The sequence below is a fragment of the Balaenoptera ricei genome, chromosome 7, assembly GCF_028023285.1.
Source record: "Balaenoptera ricei isolate mBalRic1 chromosome 7, mBalRic1.hap2, whole genome shotgun sequence".
NCBI classification, from domain to species: domain Eukaryota; kingdom Metazoa; phylum Chordata; class Mammalia; order Artiodactyla; family Balaenopteridae; genus Balaenoptera; species Balaenoptera ricei.
In genome coordinates this window covers 75551158-75577481 of record NC_082645.1, presented here as the reverse complement: position 1 = coordinate 75577481, position 26324 = coordinate 75551158, and the positions used below count along the sequence as shown (strand labels likewise).

General features: G+C 33.6%; 1 protein-coding gene and 1 pseudogene across 20 annotated transcripts in view; one reads left to right on the top strand and one right to left on the bottom strand.

Annotated features, from left to right (window-relative positions):
- The window catches only part of GULP1 (GULP PTB domain containing engulfment adaptor 1), an 812392-nt gene that overhangs the window by 12750 nt on the left and 773318 nt on the right, over positions 1 to 26324 (bottom strand). For 17 of the 20 annotated variants that reach the window (XM_059928297.1, XM_059928301.1, XM_059928303.1 and 14 more), the window contains 3 exons: positions 13400 to 13516; positions 13123 to 13203; positions 12625 to 12717 (listed from right to left, as the gene is read on the bottom strand). In XM_059928297.1, coding sequence (XP_059784280.1) covers positions 12625 to 12717; positions 13123 to 13203; positions 13400 to 13516 — 291 coding nt within the window. Of the gene's footprint in view, positions 1 to 1499; positions 1753 to 12624; positions 12718 to 13122; positions 13204 to 13399; positions 13517 to 26324 lie in introns of those variants that run through there. The other 3 variants (XM_059928312.1, XM_059928315.1, XM_059928314.1) reach the window with 3 other exon arrangements.
- The window catches only part of LOC132368791 (tigger transposable element-derived protein 1-like), a 426013-nt pseudogene that overhangs the window by 110995 nt on the left and 288694 nt on the right, over positions 1 to 26324 (top strand).

Below are 26324 nucleotides of genomic sequence, written 5' to 3'. Positions count from 1 at the left end.
ACATTTTAAGGAGTCTATTTTAATTTGTACTTATATAACTGTAATGGAGCCAACTATTATATTCATTGCAGTGACTTTTCTTCTTAGAATAAGATTTCATCGTTTTCTGCAATAAATAGCTACCTTGTGAAATAAATTATAATCACAAAATGATTAAGTTATCTGGGCCAGTCTGGGCTAGGATGTAATGTAAGAATGAGACAATCATCACTTTGATTGCCATATAGGGAAAAAAATTATTTTATATATATATATATCATCTATTGATATAAAAGAAAGAGAATTCTCATTTTGGAGAGAAATAGTGAGAAAAATTTATTTTTCTTATAAGAACATGAACATTGTTTAGAATTGCTTAGAGTGGTTCATATTATAATTTGTGTTCTCAGAATACATTTATTTACTGGTTCACAGATGATGCAGGTAGTGAAGATAAAAAGGCTGATTGTGTGTAAAGAGTGATAGATTTGCTATTCAGTTAAAAAACCTGTTAGTACATTTGTTCATGCAGGAAAATTGCTGTCATCTCCCTTTCTTTAGCAACTTACTTTAACTTTAATGGATAGTCTATCAGTTACAAATACTATCCAAAGACTTGGAGGCAACTTTATCCCTCAGCTCTTTCCTCCTACTCAGGAATGTTGTTCTCCTAATCAACCTCTCTCTCAATTTCCCCTGGCTTCCATCTCTCTCCTCTTTGTCAAGATATAAAGATACTCAGATCTTGACTGTTGTTAAAACGAACCAACCCAAAAGGTCTTTACCCAGTGCCTCTTTACTCCTCTCGTCTCTCATCTCTCTTTCCCTTCCCTTCAAAGCTGAGGTCCTTGAAGGAGGTATTACATTTCTTGCCCTTTTACTTCATCCAAGCCTCAACTCAGATCATTCCAGACTTTGCTCTCTTCGCTGAACTCTACTGAAACAGCTTTTGCGAGTCTCAACAATGGCCTAATTTCCCAATTGCTATATCTGATGGATCTTTGAAAGTACCTGTCCTATTTCATTTTTTTTAAAATTTTTATTTATTTATTTATTTATTTTTGGCTGTGTTGGGTCTTCATTTCTGTGCGAGGGCTTTCTCTAGTTGTGGCGAGTGGGGGCCACTCTTCATCGCGGTGCGTGAGCTTCTCACTATCATGGCCTCTCTTGTTGCGGAGCACAGGTTCCAGAGGCGCAGGCTCAGTAGTTGTGGCTCATGGGCCTAGTTGCTCTGCGGCATGTGGGATCCTCCCAGACCAGGGCTCGAACCCGTGTCCCCTGCATTGGCAGGCAGATTCTCAACCACTGAGCCACCAGGGAAGCCCTGTCCTATTTCATCTTTTTGTGGATTTGGACCACCACTCTCTACTAGAAACTCTCTGATATCAGATGACCAAAGGATGCAAAAATGGCACACAAGGACCCCAGATCACATCACATCGATTCAAGACATACCTGATTTTTTTCATTACTATATAAATGGCATATTCTGGCAGAATTAAAAAAATAAGTGGGATAATAAAAAGAATTTTCTATTTAGCGAATTACATGAGGTCTTGGGATGCTGCTCTCACTGATTGGCTTGGAAAGGCCACATTTAGAAGGTGGTGGTATTAACAGTCTCAATGATAGTCTGGAATCAGGCGAGTTGACGGGAGTGACAGTAATGGAAGAAATATTTAGACAGGGAGATGAATCATCAGTTCTATGCCAGAAAGAAGGTGAGCATCTCTGAAACCCGTGTTGCTCATGATCAGACATTTTGTGCAGCAGCTGTAAAGGAATGACAGAAAAATATACTAAGGAGAAGAAAGAAGATGTGGAGGAAAAAGAAAAAAGTATATATGAAAATGTATTAGGATATTTTGTGAAAATGATAAGTACTTTCAAAATAACTTTACTAAAATTAAAACAAACAGTTTGAGTAGATTTTTTCCTATTGCAAGAGTCTTCAGATTCTGGATTGTTTAATTTGATGATTTTTCACTGTAATATTACATTTTTAGATATTTAAATAAAATATCACATTGAATATGACTTGAGAGGAAGAAAGTGGAGAGAAAAATGACAAATGCCTAAAGATTTATTTCTGAGAGAGCCTCTGTGTACTGAGATGGGAAAAGGAAGGACATCAACAAGAAAAAAATATGTAGGAGTAAAGTCTGGTATAAGTTAAGACTTTGTAGAATTTTCAAAAAGGGCTACAACATACATTTTAGATTTAATCCTCAAAAAATTCATTTGAAGTATTAGTATTAGTAATATTACATCCATATTATAATAAAGATAGGGGAATCAAGGCCCATAAACTCTTTATGAGCTACTCCTATGTATGTAAGAAGCAAAGCCAAAATTCAAAGCAATCTGACTCCAATCATCATGCCCTTTCTATAGGTAGTAAGTTCCAAATGGTAAAATTTTGGAGGGATGGGCAGAAGGAGTTGTCAAGCATCTCAAGTAAATCAGAGAGATAATAAATAATAATAAGCAACTAGTACACTGTACTGGGTCTGCACATCAGTCTTTGGATGACTTTTGGAAGCTATTTCCATTACATCATGGAAAGCTACTGTCAAGTACTGAGCGGGACAGAGCTGAGTGGCCAGATGTCAGAGTGGTCAGTTAAAACAACAACCAAAATGAAAGTATGTAATAATTGAGCCTTTATTCACTTACAATGAGAGTGTAAGCAAGAGGCCAGAAAGAAGGTTCTGGTTCCATCAATGTCCCATTTTTCCCCAGTGAATGGCACTGGGCAAAGGTCAGGAGTATCATTACAGAAGCAGGACAGTATCTCTCTCCGGAGGGAGCCCTGAACAAAAGGTTTCTCCTGGTTTTGTTTTGCTTTGTTTTGGGGAGGGGGAGATGGGGGTGCAGAGGGAAGAAAAGGGAAAAGAACTAGGAGTAGAAAATACTGAAAACTGAATCTTAGTGGAGAAAAGTATCTTGAAGGCCCCCAAGAGATGAAGCACTTAAGAGAGGCCTTGGCCAAGGGCCTCCAATAAGGAGGCCTCTGAATGGAGGCACCTGGGCTGGGAATGCAGTTAATGCATAATAGTGTGGCCAGCCTGGGTGGTGAAGGGGGCTGAGTCCCTGACTACAACTCCTCCAAGCAGTGCACTGAATCTGAGGTGGGGAGGGCAGCTTTCTCCCATGTGGCTTGCCATGGAAAGCCTTTGTAACTTTGTAGGGCCTAGAGGATTTGACTTGGAGGCGGACTTCTCAGCTACAAGTCACACTGCAGAGATTTTTTCAACACTAATAGGACTCAGAGGCAGCCAACACAAATCTGGCTTTTGATAAACGTCATGGTGAAAGGTTGTAACTAAAATTATAGTTTGGAGAAACAACTTTGAAAGAATCTTTAGGAGTCACCTCTTCACACATTTCAGGAAGCAGAGGGGGAAAAATGGAAGCGTAAAGTGAGAGATTTAAGTTGAGGAAAGAACTCAGTATGGAAGCAAGTCTCTGATGGTCTGAATTATGTAATTTATCACTCTATTAATATGCATATACAGTTACATAATGATTGCTTTCCCTACTGATCTCTATAGTGATCTATCTATCTATAGATATGTATACATGTATGCATGTATGTATATAATTTTAAGATCTATTTCATGGTCTATATAATTCACTGTAAACTTTTGTAGTTGGTGGCCACCTTTTATTTAATTATAGGTAACTGTAAGCTCCTGGTGGACAAAGCTTTGTTTTTCTAAAATACTCTGTATAACAAATTAGAATACTTGACATATAATGTCAATGAATATTTATTGTTTAATGTATACTACATAAACTTTTTTTAACTTAAACTATAAATTGATAAGGATGTCTGTACTGAGTAAAACGTAAAAAGATGTCAAGTGGAAGTTGTCCTTGGTATCATTTGGCTTATAAATGGGAGTACTCTATATTGTTTTATGACTTGTATTCATCAAAACATCTTTACCAGGTGCCTCAAAACAAACTGAGGGCCAACATAACCCAACTTAAAAGTGCTCTAGTGTTTTCTCATGGTGTTAATATTTGTATTCTACTTCCTCTGAGAAAGTATACTTATATAAAAGAAGAATGTATATAATATGAAAATAATCAAATATTTCAATACCCCAATTAAGAAGTATTTTCACTTTCAAAATGCTAAAGCAGGGCTATCTATCAATAATTTTGGTATCTAAAGTTTAAAACTCTAACACTAATTATTACAATTTTCCTTTGGGTCATCAGTAATCTAGATTTGGTCAACTAAGGTTTTTTGTTTGGGTCACATAGGTCTTTAAAATAGGACTTGATTCAGTTGCTTACAGGTTAATATTAAGAGGTTGTACATTAAAATCCAGAGAGTTTGTTTAGAAGTTAGAAAATCAAGAAAGTGGACCCACAAACTTGCGTAAAAATAACAGACTGGTATTGAGCAAATAGCTGTGCCTTTTAAGTTGGTGTCTGCTCTCCAACTCCTCACTCCACACATGCCCATTTCACACATTTATTTAGGCCACAGCCTGGGCTCTGCTGACATTTGTGTTTGTCATTCCTAACTTAGAAATAATTCAAGTCAGGGAATTAGATGTTACATCTGATTCCTTATAAGAATGAAATCTAAGTATATAGACATATTTCAATAGCATTTGATTCTGCACCAAACTATTACACTTATTAAATAAGAATATGTGACTACAGCCCCTAAATGGTATACAGTGGCATTTTTGGCACTGGATAAATATTTTGAGTAGTGTCTCTAAATTTAAGGGTTCAGGAACTAGTCATTTTTTAATCTTCCATTTTTAAGTGGTTGAGGATTTTTTTTTTAAGAAATGAAATACATAGTTCAGATGAAAATGGCTTGATATTTTTATGTTGTGCCTTCTGTCAGTATTTTGACAGATGGCTAGAGACCAAAATTTTGGGAGTTTCCCACAGAAGTTTATGGCACTACTGTTTAATCCTTTTATGCTCATAATTCTAAGTGCTTTGGTCTTCAGGAAGGTGCACAGCCTCTGAATTATTATACTAAGGGGAATGAGGAATTCTATGTTCAACAATTACATGTTAATTATGCAGAAGTTATTAGGTTATTAAGACATATTAATAATGAGTGCCCATATTCATAGTTGTTGTAGTTTTATAGCTCTTTCTTTCAGTAAGTAGAGGCTTGGTGCATTAGGCCACGGTGAATATTTCAATTCCGAGCTTGGCCTAAACATGACAATGGTGAAATGTCATACAAGCATTTGAATCCTATCAGTTAATGTTGAATACATCTGAACAATAACAAAAAAACTGCATTAAAGATTAGATACTTCGATTATTAAAAAAAACACTAAAGATGGGGAAATATAAAGGTAATGTAAAATGTTCTAACAAATCCTTCTGTATTGTCATGCTGATTCATTCTTTTGAAGTTCACTATTATGGCACATTTTCAGCATCACTTTTTAAATAATCTTCAAAAATAACTTCTACTCCATTACACGGGGAGGGGGAAGGGTAAGCTGGGACGAAGTGAGAGAGTGGCATGGACTTATATGTACTACCAAATGTAAAATAGGTAGCTAGTGGGAAGCAGCCGCATAGCACAGGGAGATCAGCTCGGTGCTCTGTGACCACCTAGAGGGGTGGGATAGGGAGGGTGGGAGGGAGACGCAAGAAGGAGGAGATATGGGGATATATGTATATGTATAGCTGATTCACTTTGTTATAAAGCAGAAACTAACACACCATTGCAAAGCAATTATACTCCAATAAAGGTGTTAAAAAAGATAAATAACTTCTAGAATTTAGAATTTATAGCTCCACGTATGTTATTTTTTCTGACTTCTAGGTACACAGTTTGGTTACATTGGTCTCTTAGTTGTAAGACCTATTATCTTACACATTCTTACAAGAATCTTGCAAGTTAAATGGATATCATCATCCACATATCCCAAAGAGGAAAACTGGGACAAGGAGAGATCAAATGACTTGATTAGGTACTCACGGTCAGAAGTGGAATGAAATACAGGTATATTTTTCTTCCCATTACACAGGGTTTACTTCTTTAGAACCATCATTTGTGCAAGTAACAATTGTGAAAGTTGTGAACCAGTCATCAGTTTTTGTGGGCAACAAACATTCTTGAATCAATGTTCATGCTTAAAATTTATGCCTTTGTTTAAAGATTCACATTTGGCTTGTTGTATAATTGAGAGTTCTCACAATCTGCTCTTGTCCATCTTGACTTCGATAGCAGTTGAGAAAACCCCAGAGGAAGATAAATAGGCAGTTTCATTCACCCACAATGAAATACACATTTTAGGTTATAATTTGTCCTATCAAGCCTAATCAGTGGCCACACAGTTGATTATGTAAAGGTAGAATTTTATCCAGTAACACTTGGTTTAATTGAAAGGGAGACATTTATTTTACTCAGCAATAGAAAGTCCAGTATTTCTTAGGACTACAATTTTATTCATTTAACTTCCTGGCAAAGGTCTGATTTGGTTAAAACCTTCTATAGCCAGAAAAATAAAATGCAAGCATCCAGACACAAGAATCCAGAAGAACAATTTGATTTAACTTGCTATGCCCACATCTTATAATGGAACGATCTTCTGGAGGCGTTCATGAGGCTAGGAGGGCAGAATAAACCCTTTTTTTCTGACATAAATACAGGCAGCACTGCCATGTTTATGTAATAAATGGAAATCAGATTGTTCCTAGTTAATTAGTACCAAACGGTGGAAAACCTAACCTCTAATCTATTGCCAAACCGCTAGAACACAGCAAAAAGAAAACAGCACAGTCAAGTAACGGAAATTACTCAGTATATCTAAATGACTGTATAAAATGAAGACCCAACTTCTAAAACCAATGAAAAGATTTCCACAATTTCAGTATGATACAGAGGTATGTAATATATGTACTATCAAGGATATTTCATTTGCCAGAAAAGGAACCCAAGATTGAATCATTCAAGTGATATTTAGGAGACCTGTAAGCATTGTTTGTTAAGAACAAGTTTAAAAACAGCACGTCAGTTTACACATGAAAAAATGAAAAATAGGAGTAGTCCTTCATTCATTATGAGGAATTGGTTTTAAGTGAAAAAAGGGTTTGGGATATATACTAACAATATACATTTCTGTAGTTAGGAATGTCTTTTAATTTTAATCCTGAGCAAAAGAAAAAAAAAAGTATTTTGCTTTCCTTAGCTAGAACTAAATTACTCTATAATCTCACACTAAATTTTATACTGGGTGTATTAACTAAAACAATAAACAACAGTCCAAATGATGATAGAAAAAGAGTAAACTTTTAAACTCAAGTACTGTATCATGAGGCCAGACCTCTTCTTTGAATTCCAGATTTGAATATTCAAACTTTTAATTTATGTCTTCATCGGCCACCCAGTAGGCAGAAGTAACACGAACAAAAGTGAACTACTGATTGGTTATCACTCTCACCTCCCCCAAGTCACATCTATTTTGGAAAATGGCACCACCGCCTAGATGCTCGGGATAAAACCCTAAGGGGCAATCTTGACCCTCTTTTATTCTACAGTCCACGGCCAATCCATCAGTAAATCCTGCAAGTTCTACTTCCAAAATATATCAAGCTATTATATACATCATCCCCACTGATAGAATTCTAGGCCAATTTACTCTTCTCCTTCTCCTAGACTACTGAGATAGCTTCCTAGACAGTTTTGGGGACCTCAGTTTGGCCTCTTTACAGCCCATGGTGCATACAGCAGCCAGCTGATCCCCAAATCTGTTAAAAACCTTTGAGTAACTTCTCACTGCAATTAAAGAAAACAGACAAACATGGCCTACAGGGCCCTATAAAATCTAGCCTCTGACTCTCTTCAATTTTTTTGTCTCTTTGTCACTATGCTCCAGGCACAAAGTTCTTGTCACTGTTTTCAGCCCTTTGTATTAACTAACTTTTTTTTATTCAGGTCTCAGTTTAAATGCTACATTCTCAGAATGCACTTCCCAGATCACTGTCTCTAAACAAAAGCTCCCATTCTCTTCAATTCTGCTCTATTATATTTTATTCATATTTACTCATTTGGATCTTATATAAGATCCAAATTTCTAAATTTATTTATTCATTTAGCTATGGGTTTATTACACATCTCCTTGCCTTTCCCCATACTATGTAAGTTTCATAGCAGCTGCAATTCATATACTGCTAAAACTCAAGGGCCTAGAATATCATATGGTCATATAAGATGTTTAACAAATGTGTTACAAGCTGCCATAACAGATCACAACTATATCAAATGTATGCAACTGGCAAATGTGAGAAAATAAAAATCAAAGTGATATGCATCTTAATACATAAAATATGTCACCAAGCTGCTATTTCAAAATACCAGTGATGACTTAGTGGGACTAGGAAAAATAAAAACAAAACTAAAATTTACACAATTGTAAATTTTGAAAGAACTTTTTAGGATTCTTGAAGATTTTCTTTAAAAGCTTGAACCTAAAATTAGTTTGCATCTTCAAAATAAATCAATGACCAATTCACACTGATGTACATAAGACGTAAGTGGTTGGCAGGCTAGCACCTAAGAAATAGCAACCTTTCCTTCGGGTGCCTCTGAGAAGACTAGAGAAATACATCTATGTTCTCACCTACACAGTGACTCCTTAGAGTGCAAAGGTTCTCCATCTGGAAGATTCTACTCAACAGGGCCTCACACTTTTAATCTATGATTTAATATAGAATAATTGGATCAATATCTATAAGACTGAAATTTCTTATTAGAAGACCTGATCCTTTGAACTATTGTTCTATGTTACAGAAATTCAACTTTAACTTTGGACTGCTTACTAGGGTAGATGGCTGGTGATCTTTTAGTTATCTAATCAAATTTTACCAAAAACGTTTCTTATTTTTCTGATTCTTCCTGTAACTGACTTTATCTGCTACTTCATCACACACTGACAAGAAGAATAGCATCCATACCAGTAATTTACAAAATGTTCATTTTCTACATTACTTTCAATGCCACAAAACCCCCAAGATTCCATTCCGACTTTTGTTCTCTTTGCTCCCTCTTCTCAAAGAGACTATTTAAAGCTAAGATTAGAGATAAATCTTCTATTTTACTTTGACTAGCAGTTGCTTGATGTGGACTATATTGTGTCTGACTAGCAAATTCTGATATTTCAGAAAATTACTGTATTAAGTACTTATTTTTATGAACCACACTATAGTAGTAAATTATTTATAGAGAAACACTTCCAAATTGGAGTCGGCAAAAGAGTTACCTCTGTGCAACTTAGGAAAATTTGGCTCTCAAGAGAATTAAGGCCTGTTTTGGGCTGGTCATTTGTGAAGAGTCGTCTGTCTTGGGGGTTCCTCTCACCATTACACACTGAAAACCCATCAAGAATCTAAAGACAAATTAATCCTATTAACAAAACCACCTATATTGTAATTTTAGTGTGCATAATGGCATTCATAATTTACTTCCATGCTCCTTCAATTAATATATTAATTGCTGCCTAATACTTTAAACAAACTGCTGAAAACTTTAGCAATTTTGGAGCATTCTAGTCTTCAGTCCTCTGAGAGAAAAACAAGCAAACAAACAAACAAAAAAACAAAACCTACAGAATCTCATTTCCAGAGTTATAAGTCCAATAGTCATTTACTGTGCATGAATTTTGCTAGACTCTGTGAGGTACTTGGTGTCCTAGCTGTGTGTCCTGTAAAATTAATGCTCACATTTCATAAGAAAGAACGTATGCAAAACATTTCTAACTTTACAGAAATTTGCTTTACTGAAGGCCCATTGCAAGCTATTAAACAAGAGGTACATGTATTATAAATTTATATTTTAAATACTTGGAATTTTCATTATTTTTCAAGTTCAGTATCAATAGTTTGAATCATTAACAAACCTTCAGCAGAGTGGATATTTAAGAGCATGGCAATATTTCATACTTACTAAATAACTGTAGGTAATTTAATTTTATTTATTTTAGTTTATTTTTAATATCAGAAAAAAGGGAGATCATTTTAACAGGTTGAAATATAGATGGACTTAGTGTTATATTAATTTATTTCTCAGCTACATAACTAAAATTGAAAATGAAAGGCAAAATAATATTTGTGCATATTCTCTTCAAAAAAATTTTAAAAACAAGTTAATAAATACCTATAACAGCATCTTCAAAACCATTTGAATTAATCAGGTATCATTAGCAATTTAAAAATGTTGAGTTCACTTTCTTTTAAGCATCAAATTCTATCTTTTAATCTTAAAGAAGATGCATCAGCAATTTCAAAAATCACATAATGAGACTCTAGGAGCTGAAAAGTTATGAGACAAGTAATTTTTTAAAAGTTAAAATAAAGAGAAAATATAGACAAAGATATTACTATGACGAAAGAATATAAGTAGATTGCAAAGTTATAATTTGAGCTAGTTGCATAATGATCAATAAGGCAATAAATTTTCTGCACATGTGTATTAAGTGCAAAGGAATGATTTAGAGAAAATTATTTCTCTTTTTTTAGTTCAACCTTTTAGTTATAGTCTTTTAAGCGTTCTATTGAGACATAGTGCTGAGACGAACACGATGCCTATGATAATTATTAAATGACAACTTTAGGAGAGTTAATCCATTCTAATAACTGGCTATTTGAATAATTTTATTGTTTTTTATATAACTGACTCTACCAATGAGAATTGCTGAATAAATGAATATACTCACGTATAGTCTGTGCTCATTTACATACCAACTTTCAAGCTCACAGCTTGTTAACGGCTACCTAGGCCAGAGGGTCCAGGAAACTGAAGAGAGTGTCATTTCTTCATTCTTCCTGCCCTTTGCCATTTCTGAAGCTGACTTGGTAATCATGTGAGATCACCAGTGCACACACATAACCCCAACCCTGACCCACCTTCTCAGTTGTCCCAGTGCTAGTCTAGGGCAGTGTCTGCTTTCAGGAGATAAAAGGCAGATGTGCTGCCCTATCAACATGTCCCAAACCTCTCTGCTCTTCCCAAATCTACCATGCCCCTTGACATGATACCTCTAGCTCTCTTTCTAGAGAAAGAAGATACATAATGAATAAGCTTTGGTTTTGCATCCAAAATGGTGATGGATCTTATTTTTACTCCTTTGTAAACATAAAGACTGAAGTAAAGCTACTTTTCATATGCAATGAATTCCAGCAAAAACTACCTTATTAAGACTGATTGAAAAAGTAACTTCTCCTTCATTTATCTTTATACTCCTAATTTGTTTCACAGGATGGCTTACAAGACATTCAACAAGACCTAAAAAATGTTGCTCCATTTGGGACTGAAGGTTGAAGAGTTTGAGCTGATGCTCTGTTCCTTGTGATGGGGAAGGCAAGAAAATATCATCATCTTGATGAGAAGCAAATAATGATCATAGTAAAGACAAAAAACAGGGAGCGATATAATAAAGCCAGAACTTGAAAAGGATGCTCCGGCACCTCACTGTGCATTACAGAGGTACACTGTGCAACATTGGAACCTCACTCCCAACCTCTCTCACCTTGGCTGTCTCAACCCCACTGTCACAAACTGTATGCCAAGCAATGGAAATACCAACTGTTTCAGTGTGGAAGATGGAAAAGTGTGAGTTTAGAAGAAAAAAAAAGTTTTTTGACCCGTTTCCATGGCACACCAAATTTAAAACCCAAAATGTAACCTCTTACAGAAACATTCTTCATGGTAATGAACTGGTGAAATATTCTAATAGTAGATAGCAATAAATATATTTATATACATATATATACTAAGGAGTTTTTGTTGAGTTAGCCTAGAGATTGAACCAAAATCGACTTGCAAATGAAAATTTGCAACAAAAATTCTCTTCAGAAGTTTGTAAATGCTATAATTGTGTTTCAGTTCATAGTATCATGCCAAAAGTTACATATTAAAATTTCTAAATGTAAAATAAAATATACATTTTAATGGAGAATATCGGTACAGATGATTCTAAAAGAGAATAAAATTCCTAAGTATATTTTGCCTAGAAAAAAATATCAACTGTTTTAAATTCTATCTCCCCCCAAAAAATTCCCTTAGCCAAAATCACAAAATAATGGCATCATACCTTAAGATGAGAAAATGATTTCAAATCTGTGATAAACCAAAAGTAAATAATTTAACTATAAAAATATTGAGTGTTGTCTACAGAGACTACCACTGATTTTAGCGTGTGAAATATAACTCTGTCACTCCCAGTAGGAGCCCTTGCTATGTAATATAAGAAACCAATTCGATCGTGTTAACAGTCCAGCTTCTATAATGAAGTTCAGTACTCCAAGGGCAGATTGGCTTCAGTCATTAAAACAACTTCAGTAAATAGTAATCAATTGGAATGAAAGAAGATTATGTCACAAAGAGGAAAAGACCAAATTGAGGGCTGAATTATTCTAGAAAAGAGAAAAGAGCAACATGGAAAAACAACTCTGATCTGAGCTATCTAGGTAATTTTAACGTTTAAATTAATCTTATTTAGCACCTTGTATCTCTATCTACATTTAGTTTAAAATGACTGATCCCAGAGTGTTATTTGAAATACTGAAGAGTTGATGATCCAGACATGTTTTATCACCATGAAATCTTATTTCTAAGGAAAAGATGCACGTATTCTATATACTTACTGGAGATGTTGATACTTGGGTTATTCTCAACTGGTTTTCCAAATCCTGTACTTTGTTTTTAAGTTCCATATTTTCTGTTTCTAAGTCTTGAATCTAAAAAGCAAATGATTATTGAATAATCTTCAGACATTTGTTCTTGGAAAATATTGGCTGCTAAATTGTCTATATTAATGAATAGGATTTCACATTATTTAAAATTTTAATGTATTTTTTTGTGCACGGGGAGAAATTTATTTGATAAAGCTTGAGATATATCATAGAATTCTAGGTCACTGGAAAGACATATTATTAATTTTAAAATATGTTTTTATGTGTGTGCAAATTTCATGTTTCTAATACCTCATCTCTGTGTTTTCTTGTAGCACTGTGCAATCTGTACCCATAATCTTGGAGTATAACCGCAAGACAGTGAAACTTGCTTATGATGATTTTGAAGAGAGTGGAGAAAGGGTGTAATTTAATTATAAAGGAATCTGATCTGCATGGGAAACCACTTACCCAGCATCTGCTGCTTCTGCTGCTCTGATCCCCATGAGAAGCATCAGGAAGTGAAGCAAAGTCACATGAGAACACTAAGTTCTTGTGGGAATTCAATATAAAATGGTTAAAAACTGTGCAGGGGATCAGGAACGAAAAATTATAGGAACACAGTGAAAGCAGTTCCAATCAGTGTGGGGGGAATTTAATGGCAGGCCTTCTAAATTTGTTTGATGATATGCAAGTTTCTCTGTACTTACATCACATAAATGTGAAATAACAAGCTTAGTTTACTCACTCTTTTCTGTAACACTGCAATCTGTTTTCTTGTTTCAACATCTTTTCCTCCAGATTCTAGAAATTTCCTGTACGCCAGGTCAAATGCTTGGCCAATTGTTAAAGTTATCTCTTCAGCCTTTGTAAAAACCAAACAAAGATTTGCATTTTAATAATAATATGTCAGACTATTCTTTGAATCAAGAAAAACGGTAACATGAGGTATTTCAAAAGGGCAATGTCTAGGGGTAGACGTGTAGTAAATGAGCAAAGTAGTCTATGCTAACATAATAATTCAAAGCCTACCCATGCACAACATAAAAAAGAAATGTTTTGGCAATTAAATGAATAGCTGTTGAAGTTGGAAGCAAGAGTCCTATCCAACTTCTCATCTCTTTTATCATAGCATTTTTTTCCCCTAGTTTGTTTTCCTCCCTTCCTCAAATATTTAGTGCCTATTAAATAAAAGCATAGTGCCAACTGCAGTTTTTCTTGTTGCTTTGATACTTATTTCCTTTTCTTAGTGAGGAGGGTTTATTGAGCCTGGCAGTAACTTGAATGAGGTTGGCTGGGTGGTGTCTGTGGAAAACCTGATGGATGCCCTCTCTAAAGGAAGCAACTGCTTGCTACTCAGTTCCAGTTAATTTCTGGCTTGTGGAAATGAACAATTCCAACCCAGAGTTGTCGATTTTAAATATGTGAGATGAGGTCAGAAATCTGAATATTCATATGGAAAGCTCCCAATTTTAAGTGACAGTAAACAATATTTTTGTAAAACACAGTGCCGACTGAACATAATATAGCTGTCACCTGAATTTGGCCTCATAAACAATTATCAGTCTCTGGTCTATTAACTAGAAACTGCCACAAATATCCTAAGTCCACCAGTTCATTCCTTCTCCATTGATATCTCAACTGGTATCACAGTGTCTTACTGGGAACAGTGTAAAGAGTAAATAAAGATTTATTTACTTTATTAACATTATAAAGAAGTTTGGTAAAGGCATTAATTGATTTAATGCATCAGAAATATTTCATATTTAATATAACACCTCCAGATGACATAACAACTGGTAGCAATATTAAATCTTGAAAATGCCCTGCTTTCACTAATCTATTGCAAATCCTAAAATTTTGTGATTCCTAGGTGCGACCTAAATTGAAATTATGCTTTATTAATAAAGCTTAGATTACTTAAGACACTGTTATTTTTGTAGTTCACTATTTGTTTAAAAAGGCGTTTAGCCATAAAAAATATTTATAGTGTTTAACCCAACAAACCAAAAAATGCAAAATATATGCCTAAAATTATATATGAGGACTATCTGTCTTACAACAAAGATGGAAAAGAAAAAAAGCTATATTAAGGAATACTAAATAATACTAAAAAGTTAAAATGAGTTCAATGTGTCTTCTTAATAAGACAATGTGTTTTCCTCAAATACTCAAGGTGTACAGGACAGAAAATTGTTTAAACGGTAATATGGTTGATTCATCACTAATAACATTTGACTTCATGATTAATTATTTGTTTACAATAATAATTTTTTAAAATCCATAGTCTCTTTTTATGGTAAGACATGTCTTTTTAATTAAGATAGCATTTAGCTCCCTGGTAAATATTCTCCATATATTACCTCACTTGCTTCTCATGACTCTGTGAGATGGGGGTTATTATTATTCCCACAATACTTATGCAACTGCAATTCTGTGAGGTTGTATAACTTGCCTAAAATCTGATAATTAGTTAGAGGAGAACCTGGATTCAAATTCAGAATATCTGACTCTACAAGCCTCACACTTTTTGGGGGTAGGGGATAAAATTTATATATAATGAAATGCACAGACCATAATTGTACAATCAGGTGTGTTTTGACACATGTGTTTTGATACCTATATAACCACTATATCATTAAAGATATAGAATATTTCTATCATCCTTGAAAGTTCTCCTATGCCTACCTCTAGTCAAATCGCATTTCTTACGGGTAACCGTTGCTCAAATTTCTCACCATAGATCAGTTTTACCTGTCCTTGTATCTATAAAAATGGGTCATACTTTATATATTCTTTTGTATCAGTCTTCTTTTTTAGTTTCTCAGATGTTACATGTATCATTCATTTTATTGCTGATTACTTTCCATCCAGTGAATATACCACAAATGATTTTTCACTTTTCTATCAAGGGACGTTTCTGGTGTTTTCAGTCCTGAGTTATAAATAAAGCTGTTACAAACATTCTTGTAAAATCTTTTTGTGGACATATGTTTTCATATCTCTGGGTAAATACCTAGAAAGAATACCTTTCTAGGTATTTAAATCATAGGATGGGTCTATGTTTAACATTATAAGAAACTGCCAAACTGCTTTCCAAAGTACCATTGTACATACCGACCAGCAGTAAAAGAGTTCTAGTTGCTCCACATTCTCACCAACATCAGATATTGATATCTTTTTAATTTAGTCATTTTACTGGATGAGTAATGCTATTGCAATGTATTTGTAACCTGAATTTCCCTGTTGAATAATATATTAGCCCAGTTTCATGTAATCATTGGCCTTTGTTATCCGCTCATTATGAACTCCCTGTAGAAGACAGTCTCTTGCCCATTTTTTATTAGTTTTTTTGTCTTTTTATTACTGATATTTTGTTCTTTATATATTCTGGATACAAACTCTTTTTCGGATATATGTATGTGACTTGCCATTTCACTTTATAATACTGTTTATAGATTAATAGAAAATGTTTATTTTTGATTAAGTCCCATGTATCATGTTTTTCTCCTGCTATGTTTAGTGCTTTTGGGGTCACTTCTAAGAAATCATTGTGTACTCAAAGTTCATAGAGAGATTCTCCTATGTTTAATGAAAGTTTTGCAGCAGGCTATAAAAGCTTCTACTTTTATATCTATTATCCATCTCAAGTTATTTTTATGTAGCATAAGTAAGAACTAATTTTTAAGTATTATTTTTTCATATATTTAGCTAGTTGTTCCAATACCAATTATCAAAGGCTTCTTTTCTCCATTATTGTCTTGTCACATTTGTGGAAAAATCAATTGCCCACGTATGTGTGGATATTTCTGGTCTCTACAATCTAGTTTGTTTATTATTTATCTATCATTACATCAATATCACCTGATCTTGATAACGATTTCTTTGAAGTACCCTGTGAAAGCAGGTAAAATGTGTCTTCCAACTTTGGTCTTTTCTTTCAAGATTAATTTCTCTATTCTGCACTGTTTTATATTACCATATTAAAAACAAATTTTCTATTTCTACCAAAAATCCCATTGTGATTTTGATAAGGATTGTATTGAATATACAGATCAATTTGGTGGAATTGACCACTTAACTAAATTGAGCATTCCAGCCTATAAATATGGTATCTCTCTCCCATTATTTTAGGTCTTCTTTAATTTCTGCAATAGTTTGTCGACTTCAGCATATCTTCTTCAATAAATCCTAATTATTTCATGTTTGTTGAGCTTTAGTAAACAGATTCTTATTTTTTTCTAGTAGACAGAAACAATTAATTTTTGTATATTAACCTTGTATCTTGTGATTAAATTTGCTTCATAATTATAGTAATTTGTAGATTTCACAGGACTTTCTTTGTAAAAATTCACATTACATCTGTGAAAAAGATAGTTTTACTTTTTTTCCCAATCTTTATGCCTCTTGTTTCTTTTACTAACTATTCACCAAGACATCTAATACCAGGCTAAACAGAGGTGAGAATAAGCACCCTTGCCCTGTTCCCAATCTTAAAGGAAAGCATTCAATAATTCACCATTAATTTTGATGTCACCTGCAGGATTTTTAACGTGCTTATTGGAATAAGAAACATCCCTTTTTCTCCTAGGATATTGTGAATTTTATCATCAGTTGGATTGAATTTTGTGCTTTTTCTGCATCTATGTGATAATTTTTTTTCATAGAACTTAGTGAAACTATCTGGATCTGTTATTTTACTTGTCAAGAGATTTTTAAAAATATTTAATTATACATATATTCAGATTTGTTATTTCCTCAGTTCCGTTAAATTGAGTTTTTCAAATATTCATCAATTTCATCTTACTTGCCAAATTTACTGGCACAATAGTTATATAATATTTCTCTCTGTATCCTTTTAAAGACTGTAGCATCTGTACTTATACCCACTCTTTTGTTTCTGGTATTGGTAATTTGTGCTTTCCTTTATTTTTGTCCTTGATCTGTCTTTTTAGAGGATCCTTATTGAAGAACCAACTTTTGGTTTATTAATTTTCTTTATTGTGTTTTCAACATCATCGATTCTATTATTTATTATTATTATTTTTACCTTTTACTTTGTTTTAAATTTGTTCTTATTCTAACTCCTCAAGATCAAGAGCATGATGATTACTTTTAAACTTTTTATCTTTTCTCATAGAAGCATTTAAAGCTATAAATATCCCTCTAAGAACTACTTTAACTGTCTTTTACAAATTTTGATATTTTGTATTTTGTTGCTATTCAGATAAAAATAATATAATTCCTCTTGTGACCTTTCTTTGAGCTATTATTACGTGAAGTGTGTTTTGATTTAAAACATTTTGACAATTTGTAGTCAGAGAATATACTCTGTAAAATTTTCAATTTTGAAGTTTACTGAGTCTTAAAATATGGTCCAGGATATAAAGGATCTTTGTAAACATTCAACTGCACTCAAAAAGAAAGTATACTCTGGAGAAGCAAGAAGAACTACAATCCTGCAGCCTGTGGAACAAAAAGCACATTCACAAAAAGATAGACAAGATGAAAAGGCAGAGGGCTATGTAACAGATGATGGAACAAGATAAAACCCCAGAAAAACAACTAAATGAAGTGGGGATAGGCAACCTTCCAGAAAAAGAATTCAGAATAATGATAGTGAAGATGATCCAGGACCTCGGAAAAAGAATGGAGGCAAAGATCAAGAAGACGCAAGAAATGTTTAACAAAAACCTAGAAGAATTAAAGAACAAACAAACAGAGATGCACAATACAATAACTGAAATGAAAACTACACTAGAAGGAATCAATAGCAGAAAAACTGAGGCAGAAGAACGGGTAAGTGACCTGGAAGACAGAATGGTGGAATTCACTGCTGTGGAACAGAATAAAGAAAAAAGAATGAAAAGAAATGAAGACAGCCTAAGAGACCACTGGGACAACATTAAATGCAACAACATTCGCATTATAGGGGTCCCAGAAGGAGAAGAGAGAGAGATAGGACTAGAGAAAATATTTGAAGAGATTATAGTCTAAAACTTCCCTAACATGGGAAAGGAAATAGCCACCCAAGTCCAGGAAGTGCAGCGAGTTCCATACAGGATAAACCCAAGGAGAAACACGCCAAGACACATAGTAATCAAATTGTCAAAATTAAAGACAAATAAAAATTATTGAAAGCAGCAAGGGAAAAACGACAAATAACATACAAGGGAACTCCCATAAGGTTAACAGCTGATTTCTCAGGAGAAACTCTACAAGCCAGAAGGGAGTGGTATGATATACTTAAAGTGATGAAAGGGAAGAACCTACAACCAAGATTACTCTAACCGGCAAGGATCTCATTCAGATTCAATGGAAAAATCCAAAGCTTTACAGACAAGCAAAAGCTAAGAGAATTCAGCACCACCAAATCAGCTCTACAACAAATACTAAAGGAACTTCTCTAAGTGGGAAACACAAGAGAAGAAAAGGACCTACAAAAACAAACCCAAAACAATTAAGTAAATGGTCATAGGAACATACATATCGATAATTACCTTAAACGTGAACAGATTAAATGCTCCAACCAAAGGACACAGGCTTGCACCTGTGTCTAACGTTACACCTAAAGGAACTAGAGAAAGAAGAACAAACAAAACACAAAGTTAGTAGAAGGAAAGAAATCATAAATATCAGAGCAGAAATAAATGAAATAGAAACAAAGAAAACAATAGCAAACATCAATAAAACTAAAAGCTGGTTCTTTGAGAAGATAAACAAAATTGATAAACCATTAGCCAGACTCATCAAAAAAAAAGAGGGAGAGGACTCAAATCAATAAAATTAGAAATGAAAAAGGGGAAGTTACAACAGACACCACGGAAATACAAAGCATCCTAAAAGACTACTACAAGCAACTTTATGCCAATAAATTGGACAACCTAGAAGAAATGGACAAATTCTTCGAAAGGTATAACCTTCCAAGACTGAACCAGGAATAAATAGAAAATATGAACAGACCAATCACAAGTAATGAAATTGAAACTGTGATTAAAAATCTTCCAACAAACAAAAGTCCAGGACCAGATGGCTTCACAGGTGAATTCTATCAAACATTTAGAGAAGAGCTAACACCGATCCTTCTCAAACTCTTCCAAAAAATTGCAGCGGAAGGAACACTCCCAAACTCATTCTATGAGGCCACCATCACCCTGATACCAAAACCAGACAAACATACTACAAAAAAAAAAAAAAACAAAATTACAGACAAATATCACTGAGGAATATAGATGTAAACATCCTCAACAAAATACTAGCAAACAGAATCCAACAACACATTAAAAGGATCATACACAATGACAAAGTGGGATTTATCCCAGGGATGCAAGGATTCCTCAATATATGCAAATCAATCAACGAGATACACCATATTAACAAATTGAAGAATAAAAACCATATGATCATCTCAATAGATGCAGAAAAACCTTTTGACAAAATTCAACACCCATTTTCGATAAAAACTCTCCAGAAAGTGGGCATAGAGGGAACCTACCTCAACATAATAAAGGCCATATATGACAAACCCACAGCAAACATCATTCGCAATGGTGAAAAACTAAAAGCATTTCCCCTAAGATCAGGAACAAGACAAGGATGTCCACTCTCACCACTATTATTCAACATAGTTTTGGAAGTCCTTGCCACGGCAATCAGAGAAGAAAAAGAAATAAAAGGAATACAAACTGGAAAAGAAGAAGTAAAGCTGTCACTGTTTGCAGATGACATGATACTATACATAGAGAATCCTAAAAATGCTACCAGCTAATCAATGAATTTGGTAAAGTTGCAGGATACAAAATTAATACACAGAAATCTCTTGCATTCCTATACACTAATGATGAAAAACCTGAAAGAGAAATTAAGGAAACACTCCCATCTACCATTGCAACAAAAAGAATAAAATACCTAGGAATAAACCTACCTAGGGAGACAAAAGGCCTGTATACAGAAAACTATAAGACACTGATGAAAGAAATTAAAGATGATACTAACAGATGGAGAAATATACCATGTTCCTGGATTGGAAGAATCAATATTGTGAAAATGACTATACTACCCAAAGCAATCTACAGATTCAATGCAATCCCTATCAAATTACCAATGGCATTTTTTATGGAACTAGAACAAAAAATCTTAAAATTTGTATGGAGACACAGAAGACCCCAAATAGCCAAAGCAGTCTTGAGGGTAAAAAACGGAGCTGGAGGAATCAGACTCCCTGACTTCAGACTGTACTACAAAGCTACAGTAATCAAGACAATATGGTACTGGCACAAAAACAGAAACATAAATCAATGGAACAAGATAGAAAGCCCAGAGACAAACCCACGCACCTATGGTCAACTAATCTATGACAAAGGAGGCAAGGATATACAATGGAGAAAAGACAGTCTCTTCAATAAGTGGTGCTGGGAAAACTGGACAGCTACACGTAAAAGAATGATATTAGAACACTCCCTAACACGATACACAAAAATAAAGTCAAAATGGATTCGAGACCTAAATGTAAGACCAGACACTATAAAACTCTTAGAGGAAAACATAGGAAGAACACTCTTTGACATAAATCACAGCAAGATATTTTTTTACCCACCTCCTAGAGTAATGGAAATAAAAACAAAAATAAACAAATGGGACCTAATGAAATTCAAAGCTTTTGCACAGCAAAGGAAACCATAAACAAGACCAAAAGACAACCCTCAGAATGGGAGTAAATATTTGCAAACGAATCAACAGACAAAGGATTAATCTCCAATATATATAAACAGCTCATGTAGCTCAATATTAAGAGAAACAAACAATCTAATCCAAAAATGGGCAGAAGACCTAAACAGACATTTCTCCAAAGAAGACATACAGATGGCCAAGAAACACATGAAAAGCTGCTCAACATCACTAATTATTAGAGAAATGCAAATCAAAACTACAGTGAGGTATCACCTCACACCAGTTAGAATGGGCATCATCAGAAAATCTACAAACAACAAATGCTGGAGAGGGTGTGGAGAAAAGGGAACACTCTTGCACTGTTGGTGGGAATGTAAACGGATACAGCCACTATGGAGAACAGTATGGAGGTTCCTTAAAAAACTAAAAATAGAATTACCATATGATCCAGCAATCCCACTACTGGGCATATACCCAGAGAAAACCATAATTCAAAAAAGACACATGCACCCCAATGTTCATTGCAGCACTATTTACAATAGCCAGGTCATGGAAGCAACCTTAATGCCCATTGACAGAGGAATGGATAAAGAAGTTGTGGTACATATATACAATAGAATATTACTCAGCCATAAAAACTAACGAAATTGAGTCATTTGTTGAGACATGGATGGATCTAGAGACTGTCATACAGAGTGACGTAAATCAGAAAGAGAAAAACAAATATCGTATATTAACGTATGTATGTGGAACCTAGAAAAATGGTACAGGTGAACCGGTTTACAGGGCAGAAGTTGAGACACAGATGTAGAGAACAAACGTATGGACATCAAGGGGGGAAAGCCGCGGGGGTGTGGGGGTGGTGGTGTGCTGAATTGGACGATTGGGATTGAATGTATACACTGATGTGTATAAAATTGATGACTAATAAGAACCTGCTGTATAAAAAAATAAATTAAATTAAATTAAAACATTAAAAAAAAAGTATACTCTGCTGTTGCTTGGGATAATGTTCTAACATGTCAATTAGATCAAAGTGGTGAATATTATTTTTTCATTTTGTTAAGTTTATTTTTTTCTATTTGCTCTGTCAATTGCTGAGAATGGCATTAACATCTATGACTATGGGTGTCAATTTGTCTTTTTCTTCCTGTAATTGTTAGATTTTCTCCTTCATTTCTTAAAAATCAGTGTTATTAAATGAAACACAGTGGTCCTTTAATCACTGTGGGCTCTATCTCTTAATGTCTGGTAATATTCCTTGCCTTGGAGTCACCTTTTTGATATGAGTATAGCCACAGCAACTTTCTCACACTTATTGCTTGCATGGCATATGTTTATTCAATCTTTTGTTTTTTACCTATATTTTTCTTTACATTTAAAGTGTGTGTTTTCTAGAGACCAAACAGTTGGTCATTTTAAAATTGCTGTCTGATAATCTCAGCCTTTGATTGGTATATTTTTACATTTACGTTGTTCTTTATTTTCTATTTGGTCCACCTGCTTTTATGTTGCTGTTCTTTTCCTGCCTTCTTTAAATTTCATTTAAAAAAATTAGTTTTCCATTATATGTTCTCTATAGGCTTTTAGCTATACGCATTTGAATTACTTTTAGTGGATTGCTCTAGTGATTACAATACGCATCCTTAAGTTACCAGAGTCCACTTAGAGTTAATATGGTATCATTTCACATAAATAATAACAACCTTGAAATAGTGTAAGTCTATTAAGTCCAATATACATACAATATACAGTATACATCCTTTGTGCTATTACTGTCATTTGTTAACGTCATGATACAAGGCTACAATTTTTGCTTTAACCAGTTCTTTTTTAAAGAATGGACAGACATTTAGTCACAATTTTTCCAGAGCTTTTTTTTCTTTATCTTTTTTGCACATTTGAATTTCCTTTTTGTGTCATTTCCCTTTGGGTTAAAGAACTTCCTTTAGCATACCTTGAAGCACAGTTCTGCTAGTAATAAATCACTCCAGTTTCATTTATCTCAAAATATTTTGACTTAAATTTTGAGCCTTCAATGGGTGTAAAACTCTGTTATGACATCTCTTTACTTTATGCATGTTAAAGGTATTGTTATATTCTCCTCTGGCCTCTACTGATACTAATGAAAAGTCAGCTGCCATTCATACTACTTTTTTATCTGTATGTAAAGATATGTCTTTTTAAAAATTTTCTGGATGATTTCAAGATCCATTCATTCCCTCAATCATTCTCTTGCTCTCTCTTTCTCTCTCCAACTCTCTTATAGATAGTCTGTGATATAATTACAGGTAGTTTTCTTTATAATTTATTCAGCTTGAAGTTTGTCAAGTTTCTCAAATCTGTAAATTGATAATTTTCACCAAATTTGGGAATTCTTCAGCCAGTACTTTTTTTCTTTCCTACTTTCTCTCTCCTGTCTTCTTGTGATTTTTGTTTCACATATGTTAGAACTCTATCTTGTCCAGCAGGTGATTATAGCTCTGTTATTCAATATTATTATTATTATTTATTTTCTCTGTTCGTTTGATTGGATAATTTCTCTCATCTATCTTCCAGATTACTGACCATTTTTTCTGCCATCCTAAATCTGATGTTAAGCTTATTTTTTTTCTTTTCAGTTATTCTACCTAACCATTTAATTATTTTTTATATTTGCTATTTCTATGCTGAAATTTTCATGTTTACTTATTACTACCTTCTTTTCCTTTAATTCCCTGAATACATGTATAACCCACATTAAAGTCTTTGACCATTACAGATAAATTTAAAGTTTCCTTTAGATCTTTAACTTTAATCTTGGCCCCCTCTAGTCTTCATGGAGGTAACAACTATAAGATGTTTATCATTCTGGAGGTTATGGGTTTTGCATATATTTACACATATGTATATGTTTACATATGCTCTAAGGGTATAATAATACTAAAGTTTGATTATGGGAGCAACCTGTAAGTCTAAAATTCCTCATTATATATTAAGTTCAGTTACATCAGTTATATTAATTTCACCTATAATATTAAATATTAATCATATTAACTTCACAAGAAACACAATGTTCTATATTAGAAAATAATTATTTATTGCCATAAACATGTAATATAAGCTATTAAAATTCATCTAATATCATATCCACAAATCTATGACAGAAATGACATACTCTAATGGTTTTTCACTGGCTGTTTAGAATAAAAACATTTTGGTTATATATGAGTCTGATAGCAAAAAAAAAAAAAAATCCCCAATCCTACTAAGTTAAAGAAGTTTCCTTCTTTTCCTATTTTTCTGAGATTTTTTAACCATGAACGGGGGTTGATTATTTTCAAATATTTTTTAAAACATTGATAGGATCATATACTTTTCTTCTTTAGCCTGTTAATATGGTTAATTATACTGTTGGATTTTTTATGTTGAATAAAACTTACATCCCAGGAACAAACTCTACTTGGTCTTGGTGTATAATTCTTTTATATATTGCTGAATTATATTTAATATTGTGTTAGAAATTTTTGCATCTATATTCCTGAGGGATATTGGTCTGTAGTTTCCTTTTTTTGCACTATCTTTACTTGGTTTTGGTGTCTGGAAAATAATAGCTTCATAAAATGAATTTGGGGAATTCTCTCACCTCTTCTATTTTCTGGAATAGCTTGTGTCGAACAATGTTAACTCCTCTTTAAGCATTTTATGGATTCTTCCAGTGAAACTATCTAGGACTGGAGATTTCTCTTTTAATAAGTGTGAAATTATAAATTCAATTTCCTTTATAGTTACAGGGCTATTCAAATTATCTAATATTGGGTGGTATGCAGTAGTTGATTATAGCACCCTCTTATTATTTTTTGATACCTGGAGGGTCTTCAGTGAAATTCCTGTTTCATGCCAGATATTGGTAACTTGTGTCTTTTTTGTTGTTGTTGTTTTGCCAATCTTAACTGAAATTTTGTTACTTTTATGATCTTTTAAAAAAACAGCTCTTTGTTTAATTGATTTTCTCATTGTTTTTGTTTTCAACTTCATTAATTTTCTTCTCTTATCTTTCTTATTTTCTTCCTTTTGCCTACTTTAATTTGATAAGTGCTTGAGCTGGGAGCTTAGATTATTAATTTGAAACTTTCTGCTTTCAAATATTTTAACTTAGTTGTTAAAATTTCTCTCTCAGAACTGTTTTAGCTGTATCACATAAATGCTGATATGTTCTATTTCATTTCTATATAGTTCACACATTTAAAGTTTTTCTTCTTAAAGATTCCTCTTTAACATATGGAATGTTTACAAATGTGATGTCCTTTTTGACATATGGAAAAACAAAACTTCCAAGTTTTTGAAGACATTCCTGTTATCTTTCTGTTATTGATTTTTAGGTCGATTTCTTTGTTGTCAGAGAACACATGCTTTATAATTTCAACTCTTTTAAACTTTTGAGATTTGTTTTGTAGCCCAAGATATGGTCTATTTTGGTACATGTTCCTTTGGCACTGGAAAACAATATGCATTCTGTTGTTATTGAATGAAGTTCCCTTTAGTTGTTAATTAGATTCCATTGGTTGTTGATGTTGTTGAGTTCTATATTCTTGATGATTTCCTGTATAGTTGTTCTATTAATTTTAAGAAAAGTGGTGGTGAAGTCTCCAGCTATAATTGTGTATTTGTCTATTTACCCTATATTTCTTTTCAGTTCTATCAGTTTTTGTTTCATTTATTTTGCAGCTCTGTGATATGATCATGTAAATTTAGGATTGTTATTCTTCTTGGTGGTATGACCCTTTTATCATTAAATAACGTCCTTCTTTGTCTCTGATAATTTTCTTTACTTTGAAGTGTACTTTATCTGATATTAATACACTTACTTGTGCTTTCTTAGAATAATTTTTGCATGATACATCTTTTTTCATTATTTTATTTTTACCCTTCTTATATCACCTGTATCATTATACTTGCAGCAAGTTTCTTGAAGACAACATATATCTGGGTTTTTAAAAATCTACTCTAGCAATCTCTTCCAA